The 26,131-nt window shown below is 39.4% G+C and overlaps 1 protein-coding gene and 1 long non-coding RNA gene across 8 annotated transcripts in view; one reads left to right on the top strand and one right to left on the bottom strand.

Moving 5' to 3' along the window:
* The window catches only part of SIK2 (salt inducible kinase 2), a 57,045-nt gene that overhangs the window by 12,588 nt on the left and 18,326 nt on the right, over positions 1-26,131 (top strand). For all 4 annotated transcript variants that reach the window (XM_075116446.1, XM_075116445.1, XM_075116443.1 and 1 more), the window contains exons 3-4: positions 1,812-1,875; positions 12,668-12,829. In XM_075116446.1, the coding sequence (XP_074972547.1) occupies positions 1,812-1,875; positions 12,668-12,829 (226 nt within the window). The remainder of the gene's footprint in view (positions 1-1,811; positions 1,876-12,667; positions 12,830-26,131) is intronic.
* Positions 19,933-26,131, bottom strand: part of LOC142067631 (uncharacterized) — a 52,310-nt gene continuing 46,111 nt past the window's right edge. For 2 of the 4 annotated variants that reach the window (XR_012664111.1, XR_012664110.1), the window contains one exon: positions 19,933-23,565. This is a non-coding gene — a long non-coding RNA (uncharacterized LOC142067631). The remainder of the gene's footprint in view (positions 23,566-26,131) is intronic. The other 2 variants (XR_012664113.1, XR_012664112.1) reach the window with 2 other exon arrangements.

Genomic DNA, 26,131 nt, shown 5'->3' with positions numbered 1-26,131 from the left:
TCAAGTGAACTTGCGGATCTCCAGACTTATTTTAGCAAGTACCTTCTTGGGTACTTGCTAGGTAGTGCTTACCCCTTTACTGTTAAGGGATTGGCTTGTTATAAATGAATTTGGTAGGTAGGTGTTTATTTTTAAAATAGCCTTCAATCAAATTGTGTCACTAGTTTGCTTGTATAATGTGGCCATAGCTGTACTGTGTCCACACTAAAAGTTTCTGAATTGTCTTATGTCAAGGAACTACTGAGGATTGTCAGAGTTAGGTAATGAAGCTAGCAGTCTTGGCTTGATTAAGAATGGTTTCATATATATGTAATCCACAGGCTGTTACAGCTTCCTGTCTCCAACTGTTGGTTTAAAACAGTCTATCCAAACTGTTTTGCCTTCCAGATTCAGACATTTCAGTCATAATATGCTCAGCTGTTGTAGAATTAAACAAGGGTGCAGGAGAGACTGAAGAACTGCCATCTTGTTCTGTCTGCTGGCTTGTCAGTTTTTTGGTAATTCTGCTGCTTATATTTCTTTCAGGACTTGCCTTTTTTATTTTAAAGCATTTGTGAGCAGTCTTCTAGTGCTTTGAAGCTTGTATATTAATAATATGCAGAAATCGACTTCAAGAAGGTCTTGTCCATAGACAGCTCAGGCTGAACTGTTTTCCTGTAGTTATTGAAATAGGCCCAGAATATGTTGGATGCTGAAATTGTTGTATTGTACTGAAGGGAAGTCCTAAATTACTTTCTGATTTTGAAGTAGAGGGTTTTTCACTTTCAGTGTCTCTTGATTGTGCTGTTTGTATAATGCATTCCTGAGTAGCTGTTTAAGAAATTGAGGAGTGGATCATTAGGAAGAAGCTGCAAGATAACTGACCGGGCTACCTTTTCCCAACTTATATCATGGAGGTATGGAACTTCAAATTGTTGGCTGAAATCTAGTTGAAGGTGTCCCTGCTCACTGCAGGGGGTTTGGACTAGATGACCTCTAAAAGTCCTTTCCAACCTAAACCATTCTATGAAATCTTTTTGTTCAATGCCATGAGCAACTGTTCATGGAAAAGGTTTGAAGTCTTCCCTTTACCCTCTTTCATTTTTCCTGTTTATCTCGCTCTCTTCCTTCCAGCCCCCCATGTTTTTGAATTGTGAGTAGTCTCTTCTTAAAATAGAAAGGCTGGAATTTACCAGCAGATAAAGTAGAAGATGCTTAAATTTTGGGGTTCCCCCTGCTCCCAGAGGATATATTGAGGATGTGGTAGTTATGTAGCTGTACTGTCTGATTTGTATAATAGGATCCTGTCATGTGGTGCTTTTCCTTGAACTTTGCCAGGGTTTAAGACTACTGTTCATTTGGTTTTTCTCCCCCCCTTTTCTTTTTTATTTTCATTCTATAACTGGAGAACTATTGGTTACAGAGGTCACTATTATCCCCAGTCTTCTTTCCCAAGCACCAGCCTGATATCAGCATGTTAGAAAAGGTGAACAAGGAGATTAGGCAGATTCCTTAAACAAAAGTCTTTAAACTAGCTGCTGAGGATACGAATGTTTTGTGTTGGTCACTTGTGGCTGAGAAACCTCTTCTCCTCTGTACACTCGCTTTATGAAGAACTTAAAGCTTATCCTTGTGCTTAGCATGCAACTGCTCCCCTTGAAATTGTTGATGTAACTTGAAAAAACAAAGTGAATGACTGTGATAACAGCATGTGCAAGGCAGACTTTCACATCTTTACCAGAAGAGAACATAAAAATAAGTATTCATTTGGGGGTGTGTTTGCTTTTTGCTTTTCCCACACACAATCTCATTTGTGATTTCTTCATCAACAGGTGATGGAGACCAAAAGCATGTTGTACCTTGTGACAGAATTTGCCAAAAATGGAGAAATTTTCGGTAAGTAAGAGAATGTTTTCATGTTCAACATTTCAGTGTTAACTTCTTAAGGTTGTCAATTGTACTCATCTTGCCCAAGGATCCCTTTTACTGTAGTATGTCACTTTATTTGTCAAGAAATGTGTGATAACTGTCAGTGTTTCTCATTTTAGAACTAAAAACTTCAGGGAAAACTGTTATAGTGTACATTAGCATAAGAAAAAAAGCTAAAAATGACTGATGTTCCTTTAGCAGAAGACATAGCTTGTTAAACAGAACCATGCAGGATAAACTCTCATCTCAGCTGACAGAATTACCATGTTTTCAGCGTTGAGATGAAAAGCTACATTTAAACGTTCAACCTGATAATGAACAGTGGCCAAAACAGTATTTCAGGTAAACTGAAGACTGTTTCTTGTGCAGTTGTGTACTGATTTACCAGACATGATTTTTTGTTATGTTTTCAGGAAGAACACGGTGGGCAGGAGAGGGTGTCAGGGTGACTTGGAGTAACACTCATAATAAAAAATTTTACATTCTCTGTGTTGACCTGCATGGTTAAATTCACATTCATTGTTGTTCTCTGGCCCAAACTCATTACTCAGGCAGGCCTTCAGTGTTAGATTTGTGTGAAACATAAAATTTTTTTTTTTTTCAGTTTTAATACTTCATGATGCAACTTCTTTGTTTTGCAGTGCTCAGCTTGGACTGCAATAGAGATCTCATTCTATTTCTTTGGAAAAAGTTGTTACTGAACTCAGTGCAGGATAATTGTAGTATATAAATATTCTGAGCAGATAACACGTCACACTTGCTCAGCCTTCTCTTAGTGTACATGATCACTCAAAGTGCAGAACAGTAGAGAATCCTTCAGTATTTTGAAGGACCAGAAGAATAGAGGAAGCTTACTAAATTCTAAAATTATCTGCTACTGATTAGGTAAAAGGGAATTTGTGAAGTGGCTGTGCATCAGCTTTTACTCTTCCCAAAGACTATGGAGTGAATAGTAAAAATGATTCCACGCTCCTGAGGCTTGTGTTCTAGTATGAAGGTGATCCCTGTACTCACTCTCCCTTCTTGACTGTGGTAACAGGCACAAAAAAAAAAATCTTCTAAATACAAGTAACAGACGTGGTTACGGCAGCCAGATTGTAGCCTTTGAGTTCTCCTTCAGTGTAGCTTGAACAACCGTCATACCTCTGAACAGTCAAGCTTATGGCATCTGTTATGCCATTATTGGTTCTCTCTAGGGCATATTTGTCTTCCATTATTGTACTGTGCATACATGTCCCAAGTTATTGTTTGAGGTTTTTTTAAGCTATTGAGGCCAGGGTAGCAAGCAAAGTTCCCTCAAAGAGGGACAGGCTGAATTTTTTCCCAGAACTAGCTATATACAGCAGTGCTCCTTTTTAGGCCACAAAGAAGAAACATACGAAATGTGACACAAAGTAGTTAAATATATTTCATCTTGATCTGTGTTAGTGCCTTTAACTTCAAAACACACGTTAGTGATCTAAGTAAAAATGCTTTTTTCAGCTCCTGTACACGTGACAACAAATTTGGGTGAGCCTCTGTTCTTCTGACCAAGCACAAGCTTGGTATTCAGAAACTTGTTCGAAATGGCTGGCAACCTGCAGGATAGCAAGAAAATGTTCTAATAGGGCTGAGACTGTTACCCCCATTTCTATATACAGCATGTTAGCATAGGTCTGTTTTGGGGTCTGGGAATCTTTGAATGTTTTGTGTGTTTCTCAGAAATGTGGGTTTGGTTGTTTTGATTTGTTCTTTGTGCTCTGCTTTTCTCTGAAGGAACAGCATGATTTGCTTTACACTGATTACCATCTGGAAACACTGAATAAGAAAGGGGATTCTGTTTTTCTCACCTTCTAAGCTGCTGTTCACAAACCAGTGCTAATCTTGAAGCCCAGCCATGAGTTGCATGCTGGCCTACCAGTCTGGTTACCACACACCCCCCGCCCCAAAATCTTTCCATTCATCTTATGACTTGCCTTGGGAACGACAACATTGGAGGCTGTTTATCTTGCAAGATTGGTATGCAGACTTGCATAAGTGATTAGCATAAGCCAAAAATCTATCTAAAAATTACCTTTGTACGTACATCAGGTTAAGTTAGGGTATTTTGTGTAGTTCTAAGGTTTCATATGTGAAACACTCTCAATACTCGGTCAAGATTCTATAACTATTAAGTTGCATTTACATGACCAGGAGGGCTTTTTTGCTGCTGCTTTATGTGAGAAAGTGAGGTGGTCATAAAGAAAAACAAATTAACAGAAGGCAAAAAAATATAAAACTTTAATCAGCATGGCTAAAGATTCTAGAAGTAACTCAGATGGTGACTCTTTTTTGTCTTGGCTTTAATGTGTATAATTTCCTGTAAAACTTTGACTTAAACTCTTAGCTCATTCTGAAGAAGCAAAGCCTTTTGGGCTCTGAGACTTTCCCTGTTTGCAGATCCTTTAATTTCAGACACAGTTTAGCTAATTCTCTTAGACCTTGTTTTCTCATTAAAATAATTAAGGAATCTTTCAGGGTCCATTATTAGACTTAGTATTTCTGTACAGGTTTTTTTCTAAATTAATTATTTCTTGATTTATTGGAATGATTTCTCAGTGGGTTTTGTAATTAAGGATGGGATACTCTGCTGTTATATGTATTTGTCACTTGTATATGTTTCTGGAGGAGGAAGCAGAAATGAGGTAACGGCAGAAATGTGTTAGAATTTCAGAGGGAGGGAAAAGTCTCTTCTGTGTTTTTTTTGCAGGTTCTCAGCCAGAAAGTACACTACAACTCTAGGTGCCGGGTGAAGAGCAAATGCTCACTGTCCAGCAATATGTAGTAACAATTTTGTTTTAAGTTTGAATGGTACCCAGGACAATGGGTTTATTTTCCATGAATGAATCTAGCATGTCCTAGTAGAGTAACAGAAGAAAGGAATAGAACAATAGCAGAGGAGCAGAAATATTGTGAAAGGTTAAGGAAATCTTCACCTTTCTGGGGGGCATTAAAAGGAGTGTGGCCAGTAGGTTGAGAGATGTTATCCTCCTGCTCTACTCTGCCCTAGTGAGGCCACATCTGGAGAGAGTCCAGTTCTGGGCTCCCCAGTTTAAGAAGGACATGGAACTGCTTGAGCAAATCCAGCAGAGTGCTTTCCTTAATGAGGAAAGGCTGAAACACCTGGGTTTGTTCAGCCTGGAGAAGAGGGGACTGAGGGGGGAACTTATCAATGCTTATAAATAGCTAAAGGGCAGGTGTCAAGAGGATGGGGCCAGACTCTTTTCAGTGGTGCCCAACGACAGGACAAGGGGCAATGGGCACAAGTTGGAACAGAGGAAGTTCCACCTGCATATGAGGAAACAATTCTTCACTTTCAGGGTGCCAGAGCAGTGGCACAGGCTGCGCAGAGAGGCTGTGGAGTCTCTTCCTCTGGAAATATTCAAAACCTGCCTGGACATGGTCCTGTGTGCCTGCTTAAGCAGGGGGGTTGGATGAGATGATCTCCAGAGGTCCCTTCCAACCCCTACCAATCTGTCAAATCTTCCTAGCTGGAGTATTTCATACATAGAAGGTACTGTTGGTTTGTTTGTTTTGGAATTGGATTGAGGTGTTAAAGTAACAGACCTTCCTTAATAAAAGCTAATTTAATGAGAGTTTTCACATGCATTTTAGTTGCAGTAACAGAATTGGGGTTGCTGAGAAAGCCTCTGTGAAACTGTCAGTCAACATCACCAGGCAGAATGAACTCAGAGGGCAAAGGAATAGAGTTCAGCATGTAGAGGGCCCTGGTGATTGGAGTGCCGGAGAGGTGGTGCCTGGCTGATCTTTATTTTTCACACTGAGGGGTGGGGGGGATGGATTTCATGGAAACAGAACTCAAATGTTTGAAGTCCCTTATTGTTGGCTGGGTTATGCTGCCCCCCCGCCTCCCCCAATTCCTTATCATTGGACTGCTTGTGTCATAAGCAGGTTACCATGTCCAGGGCAACTTCGATGTAACTGGAAAGTAGAAAAAAGCAGTGTAGTATTTAAAAAAAAAAAAAAAAAGATGACTCAAACTATATGAGCTTTTCCTCCTTCCTGTCCTGATCTTTTTTTGGGTGTACTGAATATGCCATGTCAAGTCTAACAATGCATGAAATAAAGTCTCCCTTTTATGACATAAGTTTCCAAACAGTCTGGTACCCCACTGCCTTCAAGGTTTCTAACACTTTGCCATGCATGATCCTGCTTTTTGTGGGATATTACGTTCTTTTCTCTTGTAAAGCAAGATGGTTAGAAGCATGTGGAACCTGCTATTTCTTTAACCAGTCTGATGGTATTTCAGTATTGTGCTCTGTTTTGTTCTTTGATTAAACTTTGCACTTGAAGGGGGCTTAACAAACAACTCAAGCAGAAACCAAACACACACACTAGGTTTGTGGCAAGAGCAACTTATTTAAATGGTTACTTGAAAGCTAGTGGGTGGAATTATAATAAGAAAGACAAACTTCAGTCTATTGGGGCTGCTCCTCTTGTACGTTCCCTCCGTAATCGATGAGGAGTGAGCGGCCTCTCAAGGGGCTGGTTCAGAGCTTTGACTCACCCTCCAGAGGAGCCTCCTTTTCTTCTCTGAGTACAGGAGGAGCTGAGAGAGAGATTAGACTCCCTAGGTTGAAGTTAGCCTTTGTGATTGCACTTCTGAGTAACTTTACTACTCAGTGATGTACAGAATTAGTGAGAGTTGATCGAAGTCCCTTTTCTATCCTCTTCTTGAATAAGATACTTTAAAGAACATAGCATGCCCTTCAAGATACAGTGTCAGTAGTTGGTAATGGTAAATGTTCTCTTAATACCACGTCTGGTTTTTAAGTTCACTGTCGGCAACCTGGTATTAAACCTCACTGAGTCTTTTCAGCTCAGCTTAACCATCATGTCATAGTGCTGACTGGTAGTCCATGGACAGGATTATTTTCAGCCCCTGTGCTAACATTCTTCACTGTCTTTATAGCTTCGGTGAAATTTTCTATACTCAACAGCAGTTTTGAATTTGCCTTTTTCCAGTTAATGTCATTGCAGTAAATAATGCGTTTAGCCTAGACGCTCAAATGCTGTTACAGTTTTAGATTTGTTTTTTAAAAAGGTCTTCAGACTTAATAAATTTTAATTAAAAAGGTTTCCTTGTGCTTCATACTTTACAGATCTATGAAGTTTTTAACTACCTGTTTCTGCTGTGTAGTATCTTTACAGCCACCATCTTGTAACCTTCTTTAGCATCTCACCTGAAGGCTCTATAACAGCTGAGATGCAGATTACCTGTTCGCTAAACTAACTACAGTTAACCTGTTCTGAAGGACTAATTCTCTAGCTTCTCATCAGTAATGGTTTGTTTATATTGCAAGAATCCAGGCTGCAGTGGGGGAAGCTAACTATTAAGCCTAAAAAACAATGTCATTGTTTAGCAAGGGGAAAGGGAATGTTCAAGCTTTCGGTTATGGTTGTTTCTATCCCCTCTTGCTGTCTCACATACTACATGCGCATTTTAAAAAGCAATAAACATGACCAAACTACTAGCTTGTGTGATTTATGTCTAGCTTAACAACTGTAACTATTTGAAGGAATGTGCTGCTTTTGGCCGAAGTTTAGGAGCAGTTGTGTCCTTCAGTTTCCTCATGTGGCCTCCTGCTGGGTTTTAGCATGAAACTACCAAACAAGCGGTAATAGCAGAACTTCCTCATCTAGAGCTTCAGTACAGCATTTGACACATGACAGGGTGACTCTATGTATGTAGTTTTCTGGTACTTCCTTTTCCTACTTCATGCAAGAAATGTGAAAGAGAAAAAGACTATGGAATAGTTAAGAGGCAAATATTTAAACGGGTGGACATGGTGCCTGGGAAGAACAGCTTGACTGCATTTGCATACTCACTCTACTATCTGACATGTCATAGTTGACTTTCCTGACTGTTTAGGTGTCCTTACAACCTTCCGTCTGTTTTGCAGTTGGACAGTAGGTTGCGAGGACCTTGCTGCCTTTTAGAGAACCTATTGTGCTAATATTCCTTCTCTTACACAGACATCTCTGCTTTATTGTGAAGTACCATAAGATTATTCTGAGATTTTTTTCCACAGTGTTCACAATGGAAACAATGTTTATTTCTTACTCTTGCCAGATGTCAGCCAGGGCACTCACTACTGCATTTAAAAAAAACTACTTCATGGGATGATAGTAATGCACAGAAATGCAAAATAAGCACCTTGAGTCAGTCCTGTTTATGCTCTGCCTCCCTTGTCCCACAGAGTACCTTGGGATAAAGCCTGCTTTTGCTACAGGCTTTTGTGTATTCACAGACTGCCCAATGGTTGTATGGGAAAATATATCAGCCCAGGCAGTGTAGTGGGTTTCATCTTCTACACACAAACAACCAAAGCTCCCTGAGAAGCAGATCTCAAAGTGAATCTCATTTTGGAATAGCAAAGCAGTGAACTTGCAGAGAGACTGGTGAATATTTGGAAAGACATTTCTTACACAAAACAGCAGCTAGATATAAAAACACTACTATATTAAATATGTACAGTAACTAGTCATGCAGAGTGTGATATGGTTGTGCAAATGGAAAAGTAACAGTGCTGTTACAGTTTTATTGGCACTTTCCTGAGTTTTCTCTTGGAAACATAGAGTAACTGATGCACAGTTTGTCCAAAACTGTGATCCACTTTGATCCAAAGTGCCCTAAATTCTGTTCTGGATTTTGTTCTACTCGTTAGGGAAGCTGAAGTATTGTTCTTCTGTCCTCAAATGAAATGTTGCTGAGAACAAGATTCCCTTTATGACTAATCCATCACAATATTGCAGTATCATGGCTCAGCTGATATAGAAGACAGTCTTACAAGTTTTAGAGTATTTCAGCATAAATACTAAGCCTTAAGGAGACATGTTTGATAGTATAAACCCCTATGCTTATGTCAACTTCTCAGCATCTTGTGCCTGTTTAAGCAACGAATAAACTTGAAGTATCTCTGGAAATGCTTCCAACATGAATGAGGCATTCAGACATCTCTGACTTCTTAGAGTATTAGTATTTAATTGTATCTGTAAGATTGGTTTTACCTAGTAGTTTGTCCTGGACAGTTTCATGCATGTTTCGAGCAGAGATGCAGAAAGCTAAGCTGGAATGTGCTTCAGCAGCTCTCTTGTATGTCCCAGCCTTAGCGCAGGATCAGCTGCACCATTCTAGGAAATGTCCCTAGAGAGATTCAGTAACCTTCCTAGACAGAGCTATTCAGGATCTGAGGGGTTTTTAATTATAAATACTCTTTCTAACGGTTAATGTAGGTTTCCTGAGCTGAAATTCTAAATGATTATTGCTGCTTCTGTTAATAGGCGTGCGTAAGACTAGAAATATAATGTGTCCCCTAGTATGGGATTATTTGTTCCTTACTAAGCTTGAAGCAGATGAGTGATGTCTTGACTGTGTTCCTCTGAACCCAGATCACAGAGAGTTGAGGTTGGAAGGGATTTGTAGAGAATGTCTAGTCCAGCCCTGTGGCTCAGAGCAGGGTCAACCAGAGCAGGTTGCTCGGGACCATGGGTAAAGGCTACAATCTCCAGCTAACCTGTTCTAGCATTTGACTACTTGCACAGGAAAAAAACCTTTTTTTTCTTAGGTTTAAATTGGATTTGCTATGTTTCAGTTGGTTCCCTCTGCCTTTTGTCCTTTTGCTGGGTACTTTTGCTGAGAAGAGCCTGGCTTTGTCATCTTCCTCCTGTCAGGTACAAAAAGATTCCCCTCTGCACCTTGTCTTCCTCTGGCTGAACGCCCACAGTGGTCTCAGCCTCCCCTTTTATGACAAGCGCTCCAGTCCCTTGATCATCTTTGTAATTCTTAACTGGACACACTTTGGTACGTATGTGCCTCTTTAACAGAGCCTTAGAATTCCAAATTTAAAATGTGTACAATTGCCCACTTAAATGAAGGATTGTGCTTCAAATGAAAAGCATTGACCACTGGGTTGGCTAGACAATGTCTCCAAGTCCTATGTTTTAGAGTAAATACCATCTTAATCTTTCAATTGCCAGGAAACAGATGTACTTTGGACTACTGAAAAGGCTGGACAGGAAGCTGCCTTGTGACAAAAGTCCTGCTGCTTTCTGCTGTGGATCCATCTGAACCTAAGATAGTTTCTGGTTTCTATTTTATTATAGAAAAATGAATAAAAAATGAAACAAACAAAACACCCAAAACCCTACTATAGAAACATGTAGCCAGAGGGTATGACATTAGGGTAAGATTTGTCAAAGGATACACTTACAAAGCATAGGTGGCTCTGCTATTTCAGTCCTTGCAAGACATAACAGGGTGCTTTCCTCTAGGTATCTGCAGTAAAAACTAAAAAGTTATGGTTCTTAGCTCCAGGGGTATAGACACACATATTTAAACAGTGCCCAGATTCTAGCAGTTGAGGCAGAATGTATCTAGTAAGTTTCAGCTGTCTTCTGTGACGCAGGGATTGGCACACTGCCTGTATCCCAGCCTTTCCTATTTGCAAGCTAATGAATGATGGATTGACACCTTAAAGGGCTGACTTGCATTCGGTGATCTAGTTTGTGCCTTTGATATCCAACTTCACCTTGATATCATATGATTTGTCAGTCACTTTGTGCCTGAATGGTATTTAGCTTGTAAATATTATGATCTCCCCTTACTGCCAGGCTTTTGTTTGTTCTTCTGCTTTGCCAAGGTAAACCAGCTGAAAGCGTATTAAGTCTTAGGTAGGTTAGAAGCTCTGATGAGAGTTTTCAGATCTGCAGGTTCCAGAGAACAGACCTAATGTTCTTTGCTTAAAACTGGTTTTTGGGGGGCTGTTGAAATGGGTAGACTGTAACTGAGGTCTCCTGTCTGTCTCTTCAGATGGTTCAGGAGCAGCCACCTCTGTGCTTGTGCGCTTGCAGAATGTGCTTGCGAGGTAGTAGCAGCAGTGCATGATATCCTTTCAATCCCACCACAAGTAAATCAAAGTTAAGTTACCTCAGAAATGGGGTATAGAACTTTTTCCTAAATGATCTCCCTATAAAACATCTTTGAAATAAGCCTGTTCTACTGATCATATTAAGAAGATAGTGTATTAATGATTGCATTTGCTTATTTAAACTGAGTGAAAATATAATTCAGAAGTCATTTTTATAATCAGTATGACACTGTCTGGAGCACTTAATGGTGGCATAGTCTAGTGACCGAAGTGGCAGTGGAGAACTTGTGATGTATAAGAATGCAAGGTCAGTGAAGTGGTCGGGTTTATATAATCCAACAACAAATAATTTATTTTTCATGTTTTCCTGAACATCTGCAAAAATCCTCATGGTCTGTGGGTGGGTCTGTGCCCCTTCCTCCTGAACAACATATTTCTTTGTCCTTATCTGTAGTAACAATGCAGCAGAAGTGCACCATCATGAAGTTTTACTGGAAATGCATATTCAGGCTTTAGAATGTTTTTAATGTGAGCTTCTCAGGTCTTCTCTGCTTACCATAAAGAAAGCAGAAAAGCTTAAATGAAATTGTTGCAAGCACCTATAAAGCCCATAAACAATATGTTATTTTCAAAAAAGAAAAAAAGGAAAAACGAACAAAAAACCCCACAACCTAACAAAGCCAGGTATTCTGCTTTGGCATTTTGTTGGGCAAGATGATGCTGAGATTACATAACTAGTTTAGAAGATACAATTAATTAATTTACTTAAGGATTTTGTCAGAGATTCTTACAAATAAACAGAAGTAGGCTCAAAACCTCCATTACATCACATTCACTTTTCAACTTGCAGAAGCAGCTGTTTTAACCTGCTAACTGAAATCAGACAAATATTTGTGTCAGCTGGTCTGTAAATTATGAATCCTCTTTATAAATTATAATTAGGAGGGGCTGGCGGCAGCTCCAGCAGTTTAGTTCTTGCTCACTGGTTTTTTTTTTAGCTTCAGTACTAGTTGTGATGCAGCAAGCGGCTGGAGATTGCTATGTGTGTATATGCTCAGCTCTTGCCTGTGATCACTGCGTACAATATCTATATGTTTGTTGCACCTTGGCCATTAACTGCATTCTTTGTAGGATGTGGAAGGCAATTCTACAACCACCCTAAGAGCTGATTCTTTGATTTTATGCCTTGTAAGAGAAAGAATAGAATTGGCTGTAGAAGCTGTTTTTGTCAAGACTCACACAGCTGCTGCTTCACTTGTTTTTGTTCCCGAGAATAAATGAAGTCTTCAGTTTCAGAGCTATCACTTGTTTCAGGGCTGATGTTAGTTTTTACAACATACTCAAATACGAAAACAAAATGTTCTTTCTGCTTGTGATGCAATGAAGACAAGAGGGAGGTCAGGATGAGTACCTTACGGGTACTTGTTTTATTTCAAGAGAAAAAAAAATTTAGCCACCACACAGCCTCTGTTGAGGCTCCACAGGGAGATGTGTGGCGTGAAGCTTACATGAACTGATAGGAGGCTAAAGCTTAAAGTATCTCATGATGTTGAAGCCAGTCATTACAAGTATTCCCCATTCCACAAGAGTTGTGTTACACAAAAAGATTGATCAGAATAGTCAGTTAACTATAAAAGAAGGAACTGAGAGTAAAGCTTCATTATGCAGCAGCCTTTTCTTACTCTTTTTTTCATTCTTTTGGAGGGGAGGATACAAGAATAATGGGTTGGAAACTGGGATTGGCTGAAGTACTTTTTGAGTTTCCTAGTGCTAATTATTGGAGAGAAATAATTCAGTTCTAGGGCTGTCACTTGCTGTCTAATCTATTTAAACCTGCTTTATTTTAACAGATTACCTTGCCAGCCATGGCCGTCTAAGTGAGGCTGAGGCCAGGCGCAAATTCTGGCAGATCCTCTCAGCAGTGGAGTATTGCCATGGTCGAAAGATTGTTCACCGTGACCTGAAGGCTGAAAATCTTCTGCTTGACAATAACATGAACATCAAAATAGCAGGTACTCAGAATGTAGATGACACTCAGTAACACCTTATTTTCATGAAGGCAGTTCCAGTAAATCAGTTGCTGCTGCCCAAGATATCCTGCTGTGCTTAAGGTACAGAAAATCAGAGTGGTAATGCATGTAATACTTTTGCATTATGGATATCACAGTACATGTAGCTAAAATTTCCCAGATTAGTTCTATTACACTTTTAGGAAAAAGGAAATAATTTTTAGAGTTACAGTAATTTTTTGTGGGTGTCTACAATGCTGCCAGATGTTCAGGTTAAAACAGAGTTAATCAAATAACTTCTTTCAACATGAGAAAAACTCAAAATGGAAGCTTATTGATTTTTTTCTTTTTGCATGCATGATTTAATTTTAATTATAAATTTAGACACAGCAGATGTTGCTAGTACTGGAAATCATTTTGTCGGTTGTCAATTCATTACAATTCTATGAATCCTTCTATACTAACTTTAGCCCAGTGACACCTGAAGTGGGAAAGCTAGATAACATCTTTATTTGGAGGACTGTTGAACTTCAGTCATCAATAATACAGGAGCAGGAAAGGAAGGTTAACTGCTGTAAGAAGTTGGTTTCTATAGGAGTAAGCTTGCTAGTTCTGAGAAGGAAAGGTGAATAGATAGCCAATCAGTCTGAGAAAGGTAAAGTAATAAAACATTTCTGAGTTGTAGATCACTGCTGGATTATTCTACCCTTGAATTTCCTCTCTGGCATTTCTGAAATGGATGAACTGAAAATGTCTCTTCATCTCTGATGCTTTCTATAAGAATAAAATTGCAGAAAAGCATTAAATGTGCCAGCAGCTCTCTAAAAGCTGCTCACCTTTTTGTCTATGGAGTATGAAGACAGTGCCCTTAAAGATCTGTAAAGGAAGAGGTAATACCTGTTTATCTGGTTAACATCTGTGTCACAGAGAGTCACCCTTTTCTCTGCAATACTACAGCAAAATTAGGAAGACTAGGCAATTAATTCTGAGGATTAACTTCACCCTCAGGAAAGATCTTTTAAATCCTTTCGAGTCATCTTTAACAGAACAGGAAATCTACACAATCATTTAAAATGAGCACTCACCTTTGAGATGAAAACTATTTCCTGAGCAAGAATTTTATCCTCTGAAACTTAGAGAAGATGAACCCATAGTCATTGCTATCAACCCCACCCCCCAAAAAAACAACATAGGTTATCTTTGCCTATGAAATGGGATTTTACTGATGGACTACGAAGGATTTCTTATCAATGTATGTATTAATGGAGTAGCTTTCCCAGTTCCTGGATGTGTTTGTTGCTTTTTCATTGACCTTTGGTTTTTGTCTTAAACAAAATATAAAACATTCATTCCTTCACTCCTTTACCACTTTTCCACCTCTAGCATCTTTTTCACATGGTTTAAGAGTTTACAGAAAGGTTGGGTAATGGATAAATTAACATCGAGGAAAAGGAAAATTCAGCTATATGAGTTCTAGAACAATGATTTTCAGAGTATTAGGCTACTGTTTGTTATCAAATATGAATGTAAGGTGGGGATTTTTGGCAGATGGAACTGTGTGGAAAACAGATTCTCTGAAGCTAGAGACGGAAGTCTATTAATCTGCTCTTTGGCATGTTCTCTGTATTTCATGGCTCTTCAGCATCTCAGAGTGGGAATTTTACAGCAGGTTCATAGGAGCTGTAAAAATTGTTATTTAACGCTTTATATAAATTAATAGCAGAGTCTGTGCAGTAGCCTCTTTTTCATTTCATTTGATATCAAACTGTTTGTCGTTGTCTTTTAATTTTCTCTATACTCTGTGCACTTTTGTATTAACATTAAACTGTAAAAATATTAAAAGCTACCATCAGATGAATTAAAAGCGGGTTGTAGCTGTTGTAGCAGGAAGATGCAGTTCTGATTTAAGTTCTTATTTAGGGCATTTGATACCTGAAGAAAGCTAAAGAAACAGTTTGGGATGGAGATGATGTCTGGACTTTATAACGAAGTGGCCCAGGTATAATAACTAGTAACATTGAGATTGAATTGGTGGTGATGTCTCAAAATTCTGAAAACCAATAGGGCTGCCTGCACAGTTTGCTCACAGCTTTTGGTAATAAGGCTGTGAATTGGACAGTGAAAGGGGTTTGGTACTTTGAGCTTTAATCTAGTGGGTTCATCAGCACTACCATCTGTAGAGTATTTTTACTTTTCTCATTTCTGATTTCAAATTTGCATTTATTTCTAGTACCTACTGACAGTCATAGCACCTGGAGATTTATGGTTGACATACAACTGTATTTACCAGGACAATGTATGGCTTCAGTAAATACTGTATCTAAGGGCTGCAAGTCACAGGGACCCCGCTTACTATGAGTAACTGAGCTAAATATAAGGGAATGTTTGTGCTGTTGTTCATGTATGCTTTCTTTCCTTGCCTTCTGAATGGCTGCTCTTCTCCCCATTTTCACCACCACATACTATCCCTTCTAATTCCTTTTCCTCCACATCAGTGTTCTGTACTGTAGTTTGTCACGTTCAGCCTGCTGTAGTTTTTTCAGAACTCCTCAGGGGCCTCAGCTGCGCTGGAGTGGGGCCATATTCAGAGGAATTCCTTTCATGGATGTCCTTAACGCTGTGGGGATGCATGTTCCCTGCCTCCCTGAACACTGCAGTGCAAACTTGACACACAGGCTTACAAAACCACTACTTCAAAGCCATCTCAGGAAACCCGTTAACCAAAGAAAGGTTAGAGATGTGAACTGTTCTGTTGCAGGGAATTTCAATGCGTAGGTTCTCCAGGGACTCCAGTGAAAGCATTGATAAATGGTAGTTACTAGATTCCATCAGCTGCTGCTGTCTCTTTCTTCCTCTTAGCTGCTCTTGTGCTCTACCTCTGTATTACAGAAAGTTAATTACAAGTGGTCTGTATGTAAATGATCACATTAAGTGGCAGTGATTCATATCGTCTGATGCTTCCATGTATCTTTGTCAAGCTTTATCAGATTGATAGCAGTTCTTATGTGATCTTTGGTGATAAAGTAGCTGGAGGCAAGTTATGACTGCTAGAAACCTTGTAGTGATTTCAGCTGAGTCAGTCAATTTATTTTTCTCTGTAAAGGAGATTGACCATGAATTCCACCGAACGGTTTATCTGTGATTATGGGGTTAATCTGGTGCTGTGCAGATCCCTGAGAACAGTCTCTTCCAGTGGTTCATATTCTTCATGATTCATTTATCAAACTGTGGAAGAACAAAGGGCAGCCAGGATCCCAACTCTGATAGCTAGAATTACTCTCTCATTTGAAATAATCTAGCAATTGAAAAACAACACAGTAACTGATTAATTATTTTGATACAAAGCTCTGCAGTGTCAGTGTCTGCACTGGGCCCCAGCACTATGTGCAGGCCGTCCCTTGCTGAGTGCCAAGCAGCTTGGCACTCCTTGCTTGGAGTGCCAAGCAGCTCTGAAATCCACGTAGACACTCATGGGCGTTCCAGGCTCTTCCTAACTTCCAGTGGACCTCTTGATTCATTCTGATGTTTCTATGACTGAAGAATACGACATTTTTTTTTCAAATACAAAAACATGCATAAAACTTACCTCTGTATTTCAGCTTCCAGGAGAATAAACTAAGATTCAAAATAAGTGTTCCTAAAACTGAGCTGATGAGACCGCCACCTTTTATGCTCAAACAAGGAAGCTGGACTGAAATTTAATAGTTTTGTGTTAATATTGCTCTAAAAGGAAAATGTTAGAATTCCAAGGATCTTTCTTTTCAGTCTTAGTAACTGGACAAGAAGCAGATGATGTGTAAAGATCTTGAGGTGAGAGCTTTGATAGACTGTTATTGTCTAGAAGACGTTAGGTAGTTGGGAGCAAAAGCCTCAAACATATTTTAGCATAAGTAGCATAAAAGAAAGTATTAATCAGATAAAATGTCCACTGAGATGGTTGCAGCTGAAGAACGCCATACCAGGCAGTCTTCATCAGGTTTGACATTAAATTTGTTTTCAGCACTAGCAATGTAAACCACCTTTGTTCTTCTTAAAGTTATTGCCTGTAGATAACTGGATTGTTCATGTAGCCTTTACATTTTGCTGTTTTTCGAAGGGGTCATAGGGGCTGGATTTCAGTTACTCATCACTGATATGCTATGCTGTCATCAGATAAAACTTGCTGGTTGTCTGTACAGTGAAACGTCTGTGCATTTGTGAAAATAAATACAGCTTTGAATTGAGGATGGAATAGTGAGCTTCTCTCTGTATACTTCCAGCCCCACAAAACTGCCAGATTAAGATGCCTTATAGATGTCTGCAGAAATCATGCCATCTTGATGGTAAAGCTACTGTGTTTGAACCAGATCAGGTAGGAGAGACTGTTATTTTGAAGTAGGTTATAGTGCTGGTTTGTCTTGCTGGTGGACAGTAAAATATGCATTGACGTCAGAACTGGCTGATCAGCATTCAGTTCATGAAGTGGGTCAGGTTTGTTTCTAACACACTCACACCTTTCCTTTATCTGTACGTCTCTCCCAGTTATCTCCTTTGCTCATATCATTATTATAACAAAAGATCCACGTGGCACTGTGAAGCCAAGCAGATAGAATTCTGTTGGTAATTTTAGAAGAATGGATTAATTATAGCTCTGAAGGTAGTATCCCTTCTAAAGGATTTTTAGAGGTACAAATTAGAGACTACGTCATATTGCTAGATGCACAGCAGAAGTTGCAGTGGCTCTCACAGGGAGCTTCCCTTTCTGAAATTGCAAATGGGTCTGAAATCTTAGTCTGTTTCCCTTTTTAACAGGAAAACAGCTTCCCTTTAAATGATGTATGTTCAAAAAATTATACCTTCTAAATTCAAGATTATTCTAAAGGGGGTAATGAGATTAAGAAACAAAATACTGCAAAAGTTGAGAGCCAATATTTGCAGATTGCACAAACACAGAGTTTATTGAACTGAACACAATGCTGCAAATGATCATACTTTTTCATGTGCAGATTCAGGCAAATGTTAAGAAGACAGAGATCACTCGGTTATGCCTCGTCCTTGGGAAGTGTTCAACGCCAGGTTGGATGGGATTTTGACTAATCAGGTCTAGTGGAAGGTGTCCCTGCCCATGGCAGGGGGCTTGGAACTAGATGATCTTTAAGGTCCCTTCCAACCCAAACCATTCTATGATTCTATGACTATATAATCTCAGTCCTCTAGTAATGAGTCCATTTCAGTCCTTTTAAAATTCTGTGGCTGGCATATGTTTTTTTGAGGGCTGGCACATTTTTCCCTTAAACATTAGTAATGTTCTTAAAATCAGTTTCTCTGGAATGAGATATCTCAGCAGTGTTCTTAAGTTAAAAACTATTACCTTTGATCCGTTATGATTATGGTAGATCAGCGATTGCAAAGTAGAAACAAGGGGAGGTGGTGGAAGAGAGAGAATGAGAGACTAGTGATTGTTTTGTGCTTAATTGAATCCTGGCCATTCTCACACTCCAAAAAGTGGGACAACTAAACTGACAGTGCAATAATTAAAAACTGAGGAAGCCCAAGCTTCCAGTATCCTATCTAAATCATAGACTTTTTCTTTGAAATGGTTTTCATGAATGCAATTAGTTCTTGAGTTCTTAAGAAATGGTTTACCGTAATTTGAAGAGACAAGTATAGAAAGCATAATGGAAACAAAAAGAGCTAACCATAATAACTTATGTGCCCTAACAAATAATGCTGATCTCCCTGCACAGGTAATTATTTTGTCCAACAACAGAATGTAGTTGCATTTCTAAAGATAAGAGCAGATTGCTGAAATATGCAACACTCTTTTTAAGTCCTATGTTACATAAAAAAGTCCAGTATGAATTAGTAGGTGTCTGGCTCTTACTGTGCTTAGTATTGCCAATGCATGCTGTTTTTTCAGCAAAAACCTATAACTAAAGGATACTGGTGTTCCTTGCCCATGAAAAAGGGAAGAAATCTAAGTTTTAGGACTGCAGATCAAAGAATGAAGGAACCATTTGCCAGGTTTAAAAGACACATACCGCTAGACCAGATTCATGAGGAGTTCCATACTGGGTCAGACCCATCTAGCAGTGACAGGGAGCATATATCAGGCTGGCCATTTTCTGCAGCCTAATTCCTTGTGCTTGCCCCTACCCCCAAACTGCAGCAGCCTGAATTGTTGTATTAGTGCTTATACAGAACGCATCCTTGGCTATTCCTTCTACTATGAATTTTTAGACCTTTCATTGATGGATTTACTTAATAAAACTTAACCATCTGTGCTGTCACAAGACCATCAGGTGTAAGCCAATTGCTGCTGTTCCACCCACTCAAGCACCCTCTCCAACGGTGTAAGTTCTGTAATTCTGTTGCTCAGATAGGGAGCAAAGGTAACAGCTCTGCAAGGATCATGCTTTTCAGTTCTAAGATGTCCTTGCTCTTGAGCTACATTTGGTAACAATAAATAAAACTATGTGTTATGAAATTAAGCATGTAAGGATAATAGTTAAACTCAAAAATACTAACTGCAACATAAACCTGAAACTTCCTTTATATTGATCAGTCGCACTTAAAGACTGTTCTGTCTTTTGCTGTTCAGATTTTTTCATGTTTCTTTTTGAAGTGGCTTCTACATGTTCACATTCACCAAACAGCTAATTTAAATCCAGTCTAGATAGGCAAAGAGCTTCACTTTCTTAGGAATTGAAATCTTGTGTATTTCCAAGCAAGTTATGCTTTCTATAGCTGTGCTTACAAATATACGTACATGTACTTGTGAATCTGATAGAAAGATTTATGAGGGTGGCACCTGAATAGGAGCTGCAGTTCAGAGATGAAGATTGATATTTATCTGCAGTACTAAGAGGATGTTGAAAATCTGATAAATTCAAGATAAGTGAAGGGAGAGATCAGATTTACTGACACCTACACAGATGGCAAAATGATTCTGAGAGAAGAAATTGCTTCATGTCTCCTTTAGTAATGTCAAGGTTGCCAAGCTGATTGTGTGTGAAGAAAAGTCTCCTCAAAGAGAATAAAAAAAATTCATAACAGAAGTCCAGCTGTGATAGGAAAAAGGCAGGTGACACAAAGGGATTGAGAGATTTTTTGGTAGAAGATTTTGGTTTTCCCCCTTTGTTATTACAGCTGAAGTTGCAGTTGTTTCAGAACATAAAAGGAAGGATGGCACGATCATTATATTCAGTGTTTCCTATGTAGATTTGGAATCTGAGCTGACCTTGATCGTTTGCACCTCCAGAGTATGGCGATGTGCCAGGGTGCTGTTGCGTAACTGTTCACGCAACTGTCGGGCATTCTGTGTGCTTGCAGAGCATGTCACTGTTACGGATCTTGCATGTGGTTTGACCTTCAGATAGTCTTTTCTGTCATTGTAGCCTTCTTACTGATAGGCAGTGGAGCTCTTCTTTGATTACGGACAAGTCCCAAAAGTTCATTGCTATGAGAACTGGGTATCTGATTTTCTGACTTTTAGCTAATACAGTGACCGTAGACTGCTGCTGGAGATTTTGCCTCTTGAGGGTTCCACCCATACCAGATATTTACAGTAGTGTATGATGTTCTCATGTAACAACATATGTTAATTATCTGGAATAAAATATTAATTTAGGGGCACTGGGTTAAAAGGGTAGAGTGAAGCTTAAATATTTGTCCGTCTTTTAAGCTTCCAGTCTGTTGGCAATGCAAAAATAGATGAGAGATAAGAGTATCCTGTGTCATCACAGAAAAGACAGCTCATCATTAGCAGTCAGCACACAGATACCTAAATCTCTAAAAAGCTAGAGTGATTGTAGATCTGATTTAATTGCTGTTTCAAGCAAACTCAATCATTTGTATTTGAACTAGCGTTTATCTTTTTAAAAGGCCTCAATTTTAATTGAGCTCAGATTTTAATCAATCCACCCAATACTACTATGCTGCCCTAGAAGATGATTCTAAATCAAATCTATTATAAAGATAAATCATGAAATATAACATTTTTGAAGGTATTTATGCCCCAGAGCCCCTTTACCAAGCAGTTTGCTGAAGTCCAAAGGCGTTCTTCCATTTGTTTCTTCCAAACGCAAGCTGTGGGCTGCAGCTCCTCATTTGTCACTAGGATCACTTCAGCACATTTGATGTCAGATAAGCCCTGTAGTTCTAGTCTTGAAGGGAGAATGACAAGGCTATCTAATGACCAAATCAGTTTTCCTAGAACAAAGATTTACTTGTTCAGAATGAAAGCATTTTGGGGAGGAAGACAAAAAGGTAAAACTGCAAGGATATAAAAGATGTATCTATTCATGCTTTGAGTAAATGCAAATAATGGTTATGGTTAGTTCGAGATGAGAACAGGATTAATCCTACAACTATAGGTGACACTGAAGAGCTCTGAAGAGAATGGATTGAATTACTGTAGGCAGATCTTATTTATGGAGTGTTAAGGACCTGGATCTTTGCAGAATTCTTGTTGTAGAGGAATTGCCATGCCATGTTTCTACTGACTTTAACAGGTTGTTATTATTGTTCACCCTTTATAATGACCTTGCAAATCTCATCCCACAAGTATTTTGAACTTTCCAGAGAAGAGCAGGAATATCCTATCCCATATGCGCTGCAGCATATTGGAAGCGGGTCTCCCAAAATTACTCCCATGATTAGGCTTTATCTGCACACAGCAGCATATGGTGCAGTTGGTGTCTGTGCAGTTGTCAGGTGTCTCTGGTAATATGTCCTGTGTAGCTGCACCGAGGCACTTTGGGATCACTTCCAGGAGGTATAAAGATCAGATACTTCTTTTTTTGTTTGTTTGTTTGTTAAGACAAATTACGAGAATGGCTTGGGAGTTACTGGCACCAGAAAGATTTAGCTCTTGTCCAGTAAGTCTGCTGCACTGACTTTACCTGGAGTATATGAGGAGCCAGAGCAGCTACCTGCCCACCTGTCTGTGAAGCAAGACTGAGTTTTCAAGGTGCCTGCCAATCCAAATTAGAGGTTTTCCTGGGTGGATAATTGCAGGGTTAGTGCAAGCTGGGAAAAGTTTTTGATGGCCCAGTATGGAATTATCTGTAATGGGCTCAGCCCCAGCCTGGCTTCTTTAAGGGGTTTAGGCAAGTAAAGAGCAGTCTTTTGGCAGCTTTGGGTTAGACCTAGAAGTTTCGGGTATGTGGTCAGGTAGTTGAAAGTAGATGCAGCCTATTTTCCTATGTTTTCAACACAACCTTGCTGCTGTGGACAATTAAGCCAGTAGCTTTATCATCCAGTCATGGACTAGACTGCTAGGAGTATCCTTCTTATTTTTAGACTTGAACTCTTATGATAGCAAAATAAGAAATCTCTGTAATAAGATTTCACAGAATGACTATTTTATTTAAAAGACAAGGTAATTTTTGATCAGTTGTTGAGACTGAATTATGTGCAGAGTATTGGACTGTATAGTTACAACTGAGGGAAAAACACGTAAGGCCAATGTTTACAGAAGGAAATGAGACTTAGTGCTTCCCTTATACCCTGGTGTGTTTGGGTCACTGGACTGAGATGTGCCCAGAGCACATGATGTACATTAAAGGTGGCAGAAAGTTTACAACAGAATTACACCATTGAATTTCAGGCTGTGGAAATGTTGAGGCAAAAGTTTTCAGCAGAGAGTGACTGGTTTTAACTTGCTGTTTAGAGAATGACCAGACACTTCAGTTAAGCTTAGCCCTGGCCAGGGTCAGTCACTGATTTGTTACTTGAATTTGGGCTAGTCTTTGAACTTCTCTGTTCACCTGTAAAACTGGTATGCTATTTCACACCCTAAAACCCATGATAAGAGAGGCAAATTTCATAATCAATACCTTGGAATTCCTAAATCTAAAAAGATGCCTTATGCATGTTGTAAAATATTTCTAAAGATGCATTTTTGTGGAATAACACCACTGAGAACTGGTCTAAGTGAGGTTAGACATTTATATTGCTGTACCTAGCTGTTCCTTCAAGATTACCACAAGTGAGCTTTAGAAAAAGGAAGGATAAAATGAGGACTGAATAACACTGTGTATAACTGTGGCTGATCCACAGTTACCAGTTGCTTACCTGAACCAAATGGACCACCAACACAAGGTATGTAAAAAAGGCCAGTTTACGTTATGAATGCCCCTCAGTAATATTGCTGCTAAATGGAATAGTGACTGTTTTTATTACCTCACACTGCATGTCACCCACTGTAGAGATTTCCGTACTGAGAGCTGGATGGTTGCATAGTCTTGATTCTCTATTATTCCCAATTAGTGCATTTCAGTAAAGGCAACTAAAAATACCTGCTTATATTAGTGGTACTGTTTAACACAATGGAGACTCAGCAGTGCAATGCAGTAAGGAGGTAGAGGTGAGGAAGGTATTATGGAGGTAGCCTCTGTAATAAGAATTAACCAGTCGTACACAAAGACTTGGAATCTAAGCCTTGTAGATTTCTTGCTGAAATCCTTAGTGATTTTGTAGTTAAAGGAATTAATAAAAGCAGCCAAAATGCCTATGAGATCATGCTGTTTGTGTGTGTTTCCCAGATAACTTTTGAACCTATTGCTTGCAGGTAACCAAGTCTGACAAAGAGCAGGGATATCGAAAGGCAAAAACATTCCTGCAGGTTCATGTGTAGGTGTTAAAGCAGTGGGTGGTATGTCTTACCTGTGGAAATAGTTGCAGAAGGAGCCATAAAAATGATCAGAGGGGTGGAACACCTCTCTGAGGACAGGCTGAGAGAGTTGTGGTTGTTCAGCCTGGAGAAGGAGACCTAATTGCGCCTTTCAGTACTTAAAGCGAGCTTATAGAAAAGAAGCGGACAAACTTTTTAGCAGACCCTGTTGCAACTGGACAAGGGGTAATGGTTTTATACTAGAAGAGGGTAAATTTATACTAGATAAAAGGAAGACATTTTTTACAGTGAAGGTTTTGAAACCCTGGCCCAGGTTGCCCAGAGAAGTGGTCGATGCCCCATCTCTGGCAACATTCAGGGTCAGGTTGGACGGGGCTCTGAGCAACCTGATCTAGTTGAAGATGTCCCTGCTTATTGCAGGTGGGGTTGGACTAGCTGACATTTAAAGGTCCCTTCTAACCCTAGCTATTCTGTGATTCTGTACCTTATTACATGCTAAGGAAAATCATGGAAAGCAGAAGAAAAGTGCTCCAAAAGCCTCTTCAGTTCTGGCATTCCCGAAACTGCTTCTTCCGCCTATGTTCGATTTTGATGAATGTTGCAGGAAGAGTTGTATTAAAAGAACTGCTGGAACCCTTGTGTCCTGCTGTTAAGAAAGTACAGTTAAGCTCAGTGTATGTAGTTTGATTCAATTTCCATACTGCTTCTCTAAAACAACTCCAGGTTAACTTTATGTAAGCCTTGTAAGTTTTTGTTTCATATCTCTGTATTGCTTTGATTCTGAGGGTTCTCTTGTGGTTTTTTAGCTGATGATGTATGACAAGAGAGCCATACACATATTCTTGAGTAACACAACTTACTCAAATAGAAGTAAATGAAGTGGTACCAGCAATGCCTGGACTCTCTCTGCTAACCACAGTGTTTATTAGTTTTGCTGTCTTGCTGACCAGCACTACCTTGTATTAACATACCTCTGAGGTATTCAGCACCTGATAGTACTAAATCAACAGCCTGATTGCTGTTTATCAATGCTGTTGACTTTCGTGGGATTCCTCGAGTCTCGCCAGCATGCAGTATTACTCTGCAGGAGCCTGGTTAGCTACAAGGGTAAAAGCATTATCACCTTAAGAAAAGAAACACCTTCTGTAACCTCCTACTGCATAGTTTGCTCCAGTGTGGAAAAAGTGGCAGGAAACAGTTAAATCATTGCTCACACAGGAGTAGACCAATGATGAACATAAACGATATTCCTGTGCTTAACAGTCTCTAGGTGTCTCTTGGCAGTGCTCCGTTCTGTATTTCCATGGAGATACAGCTGACCAGTTAGTGAATTGAAAGCAGTTTGCCTGAAAGCCTTAAGTCCAAAGAATATTTGTCCCTGTCATCAGATCTCGCTCCTTGAGAACTCCTTCTTTGCTTTAGTGTTAACAGCATTTGTTGTCACAGCGAACATACAAGGTGACCCACAACACGAGTGGAATAGAGGACTAAGCAGTACAGAGCGGTAATGTTGGGAGCAACAGGGAGAAATGTTGGCCTTGTTGAATTCCATGAGAAAACGCCACGAGACTTCAGTGGAGCAAGTATTTTGATTTATGGTGTGAACAGGTGTATCCAAACACTGCTCCAGTGGTGTTTATTAAAAGCCTGATGAATAAGAGCCTTGGTTACTAACACCGAGGAGCGGCATGGAAGGACTGTATTCAGAAAGGGCATTTGCAGTGGATATAGGAGGGACTATTAGGATTCTGGCAGGAAGCCTCAAGAATGCTAAAGCAAATTATGTATAAACTAAGCAAAGGGAGTGAGACTGATGGCAGGATATAAGAAGAACTGGAGGATCTAGGCTGTGAAGAGCTCCAAAGACACTGGTAAGAGTGGAGTGGAAGGCAAGAGAGTGATAGATCAGAGCACCAGGGAGCGGGAGCGGTGCCCTGAAGTTCTGCATTTTGAAAATAATCAGTTTCGGTTCAGTCATTAAGGCAGCTTCCTCAATATTACTGTTGTTTGCAGTGTTGTTCAAGTAAAAAAAAATAGGCAACAAGGGAAGCTAAAAAAGAAAAAAAAAAGCATCACACTATCTGATTTCATGTCTCTATGCAATAATGGCTGTCATTTTGCTTTTCACTATTGCATTATTACAAATGGTGACTAATACTGAAGTCCCATGAGACCCATGTCTGGTCCCGTATTAAGCCATAAAAAGAAACATTTAAAAGAACTGCTTAGTTGTGGAATGGTAAATTTCAGTTTTAGATTGAAAGGGCTATAGACAATCCCAGTAGCAGAGTTTCCTTCCTAGCAAAAGGCTTTGTGTTTTTCCATGCTTGTTGCTTTTGGTAGAGTTCCTTCCTCCCATCTCCAAAGTTGATGCTTTTGTTTTCAAAATCTGTTGTGTATCTAAGGCTAGAGCGCACCTAAAGAAAACTCAGGAAGTATCAGATCCAGTACTGAGTCTCGGATATCTCGTGGCAAATAAATAAGCTGATAAGTATGCATGATTGTCAGTTTGTTGAATTTTAGTGATAGCTGTTTATAAACTTGGACTTAGCAAACTGGTAGAAGTTTACTCAAAACTCCTAGAGGTTGTGAAGTTTTGCAGTGTGTTTTAATAATTATGTAGTTGTCATGAAAATAGCAGTATAGGACATTCAGCATCCCAATAAATATTTTTTAGTGGGACTATAATA

The sequence above is a fragment of the Phalacrocorax aristotelis genome, chromosome 22, assembly GCF_949628215.1.
Source record: "Phalacrocorax aristotelis chromosome 22, bGulAri2.1, whole genome shotgun sequence".
NCBI lineage: Eukaryota > Metazoa > Chordata > Aves > Suliformes > Phalacrocoracidae > Phalacrocorax > Phalacrocorax aristotelis.
Note: the sequence above shows the minus strand (reverse complement) of the source record. Positions and strands in the feature narration are given on the sequence as shown.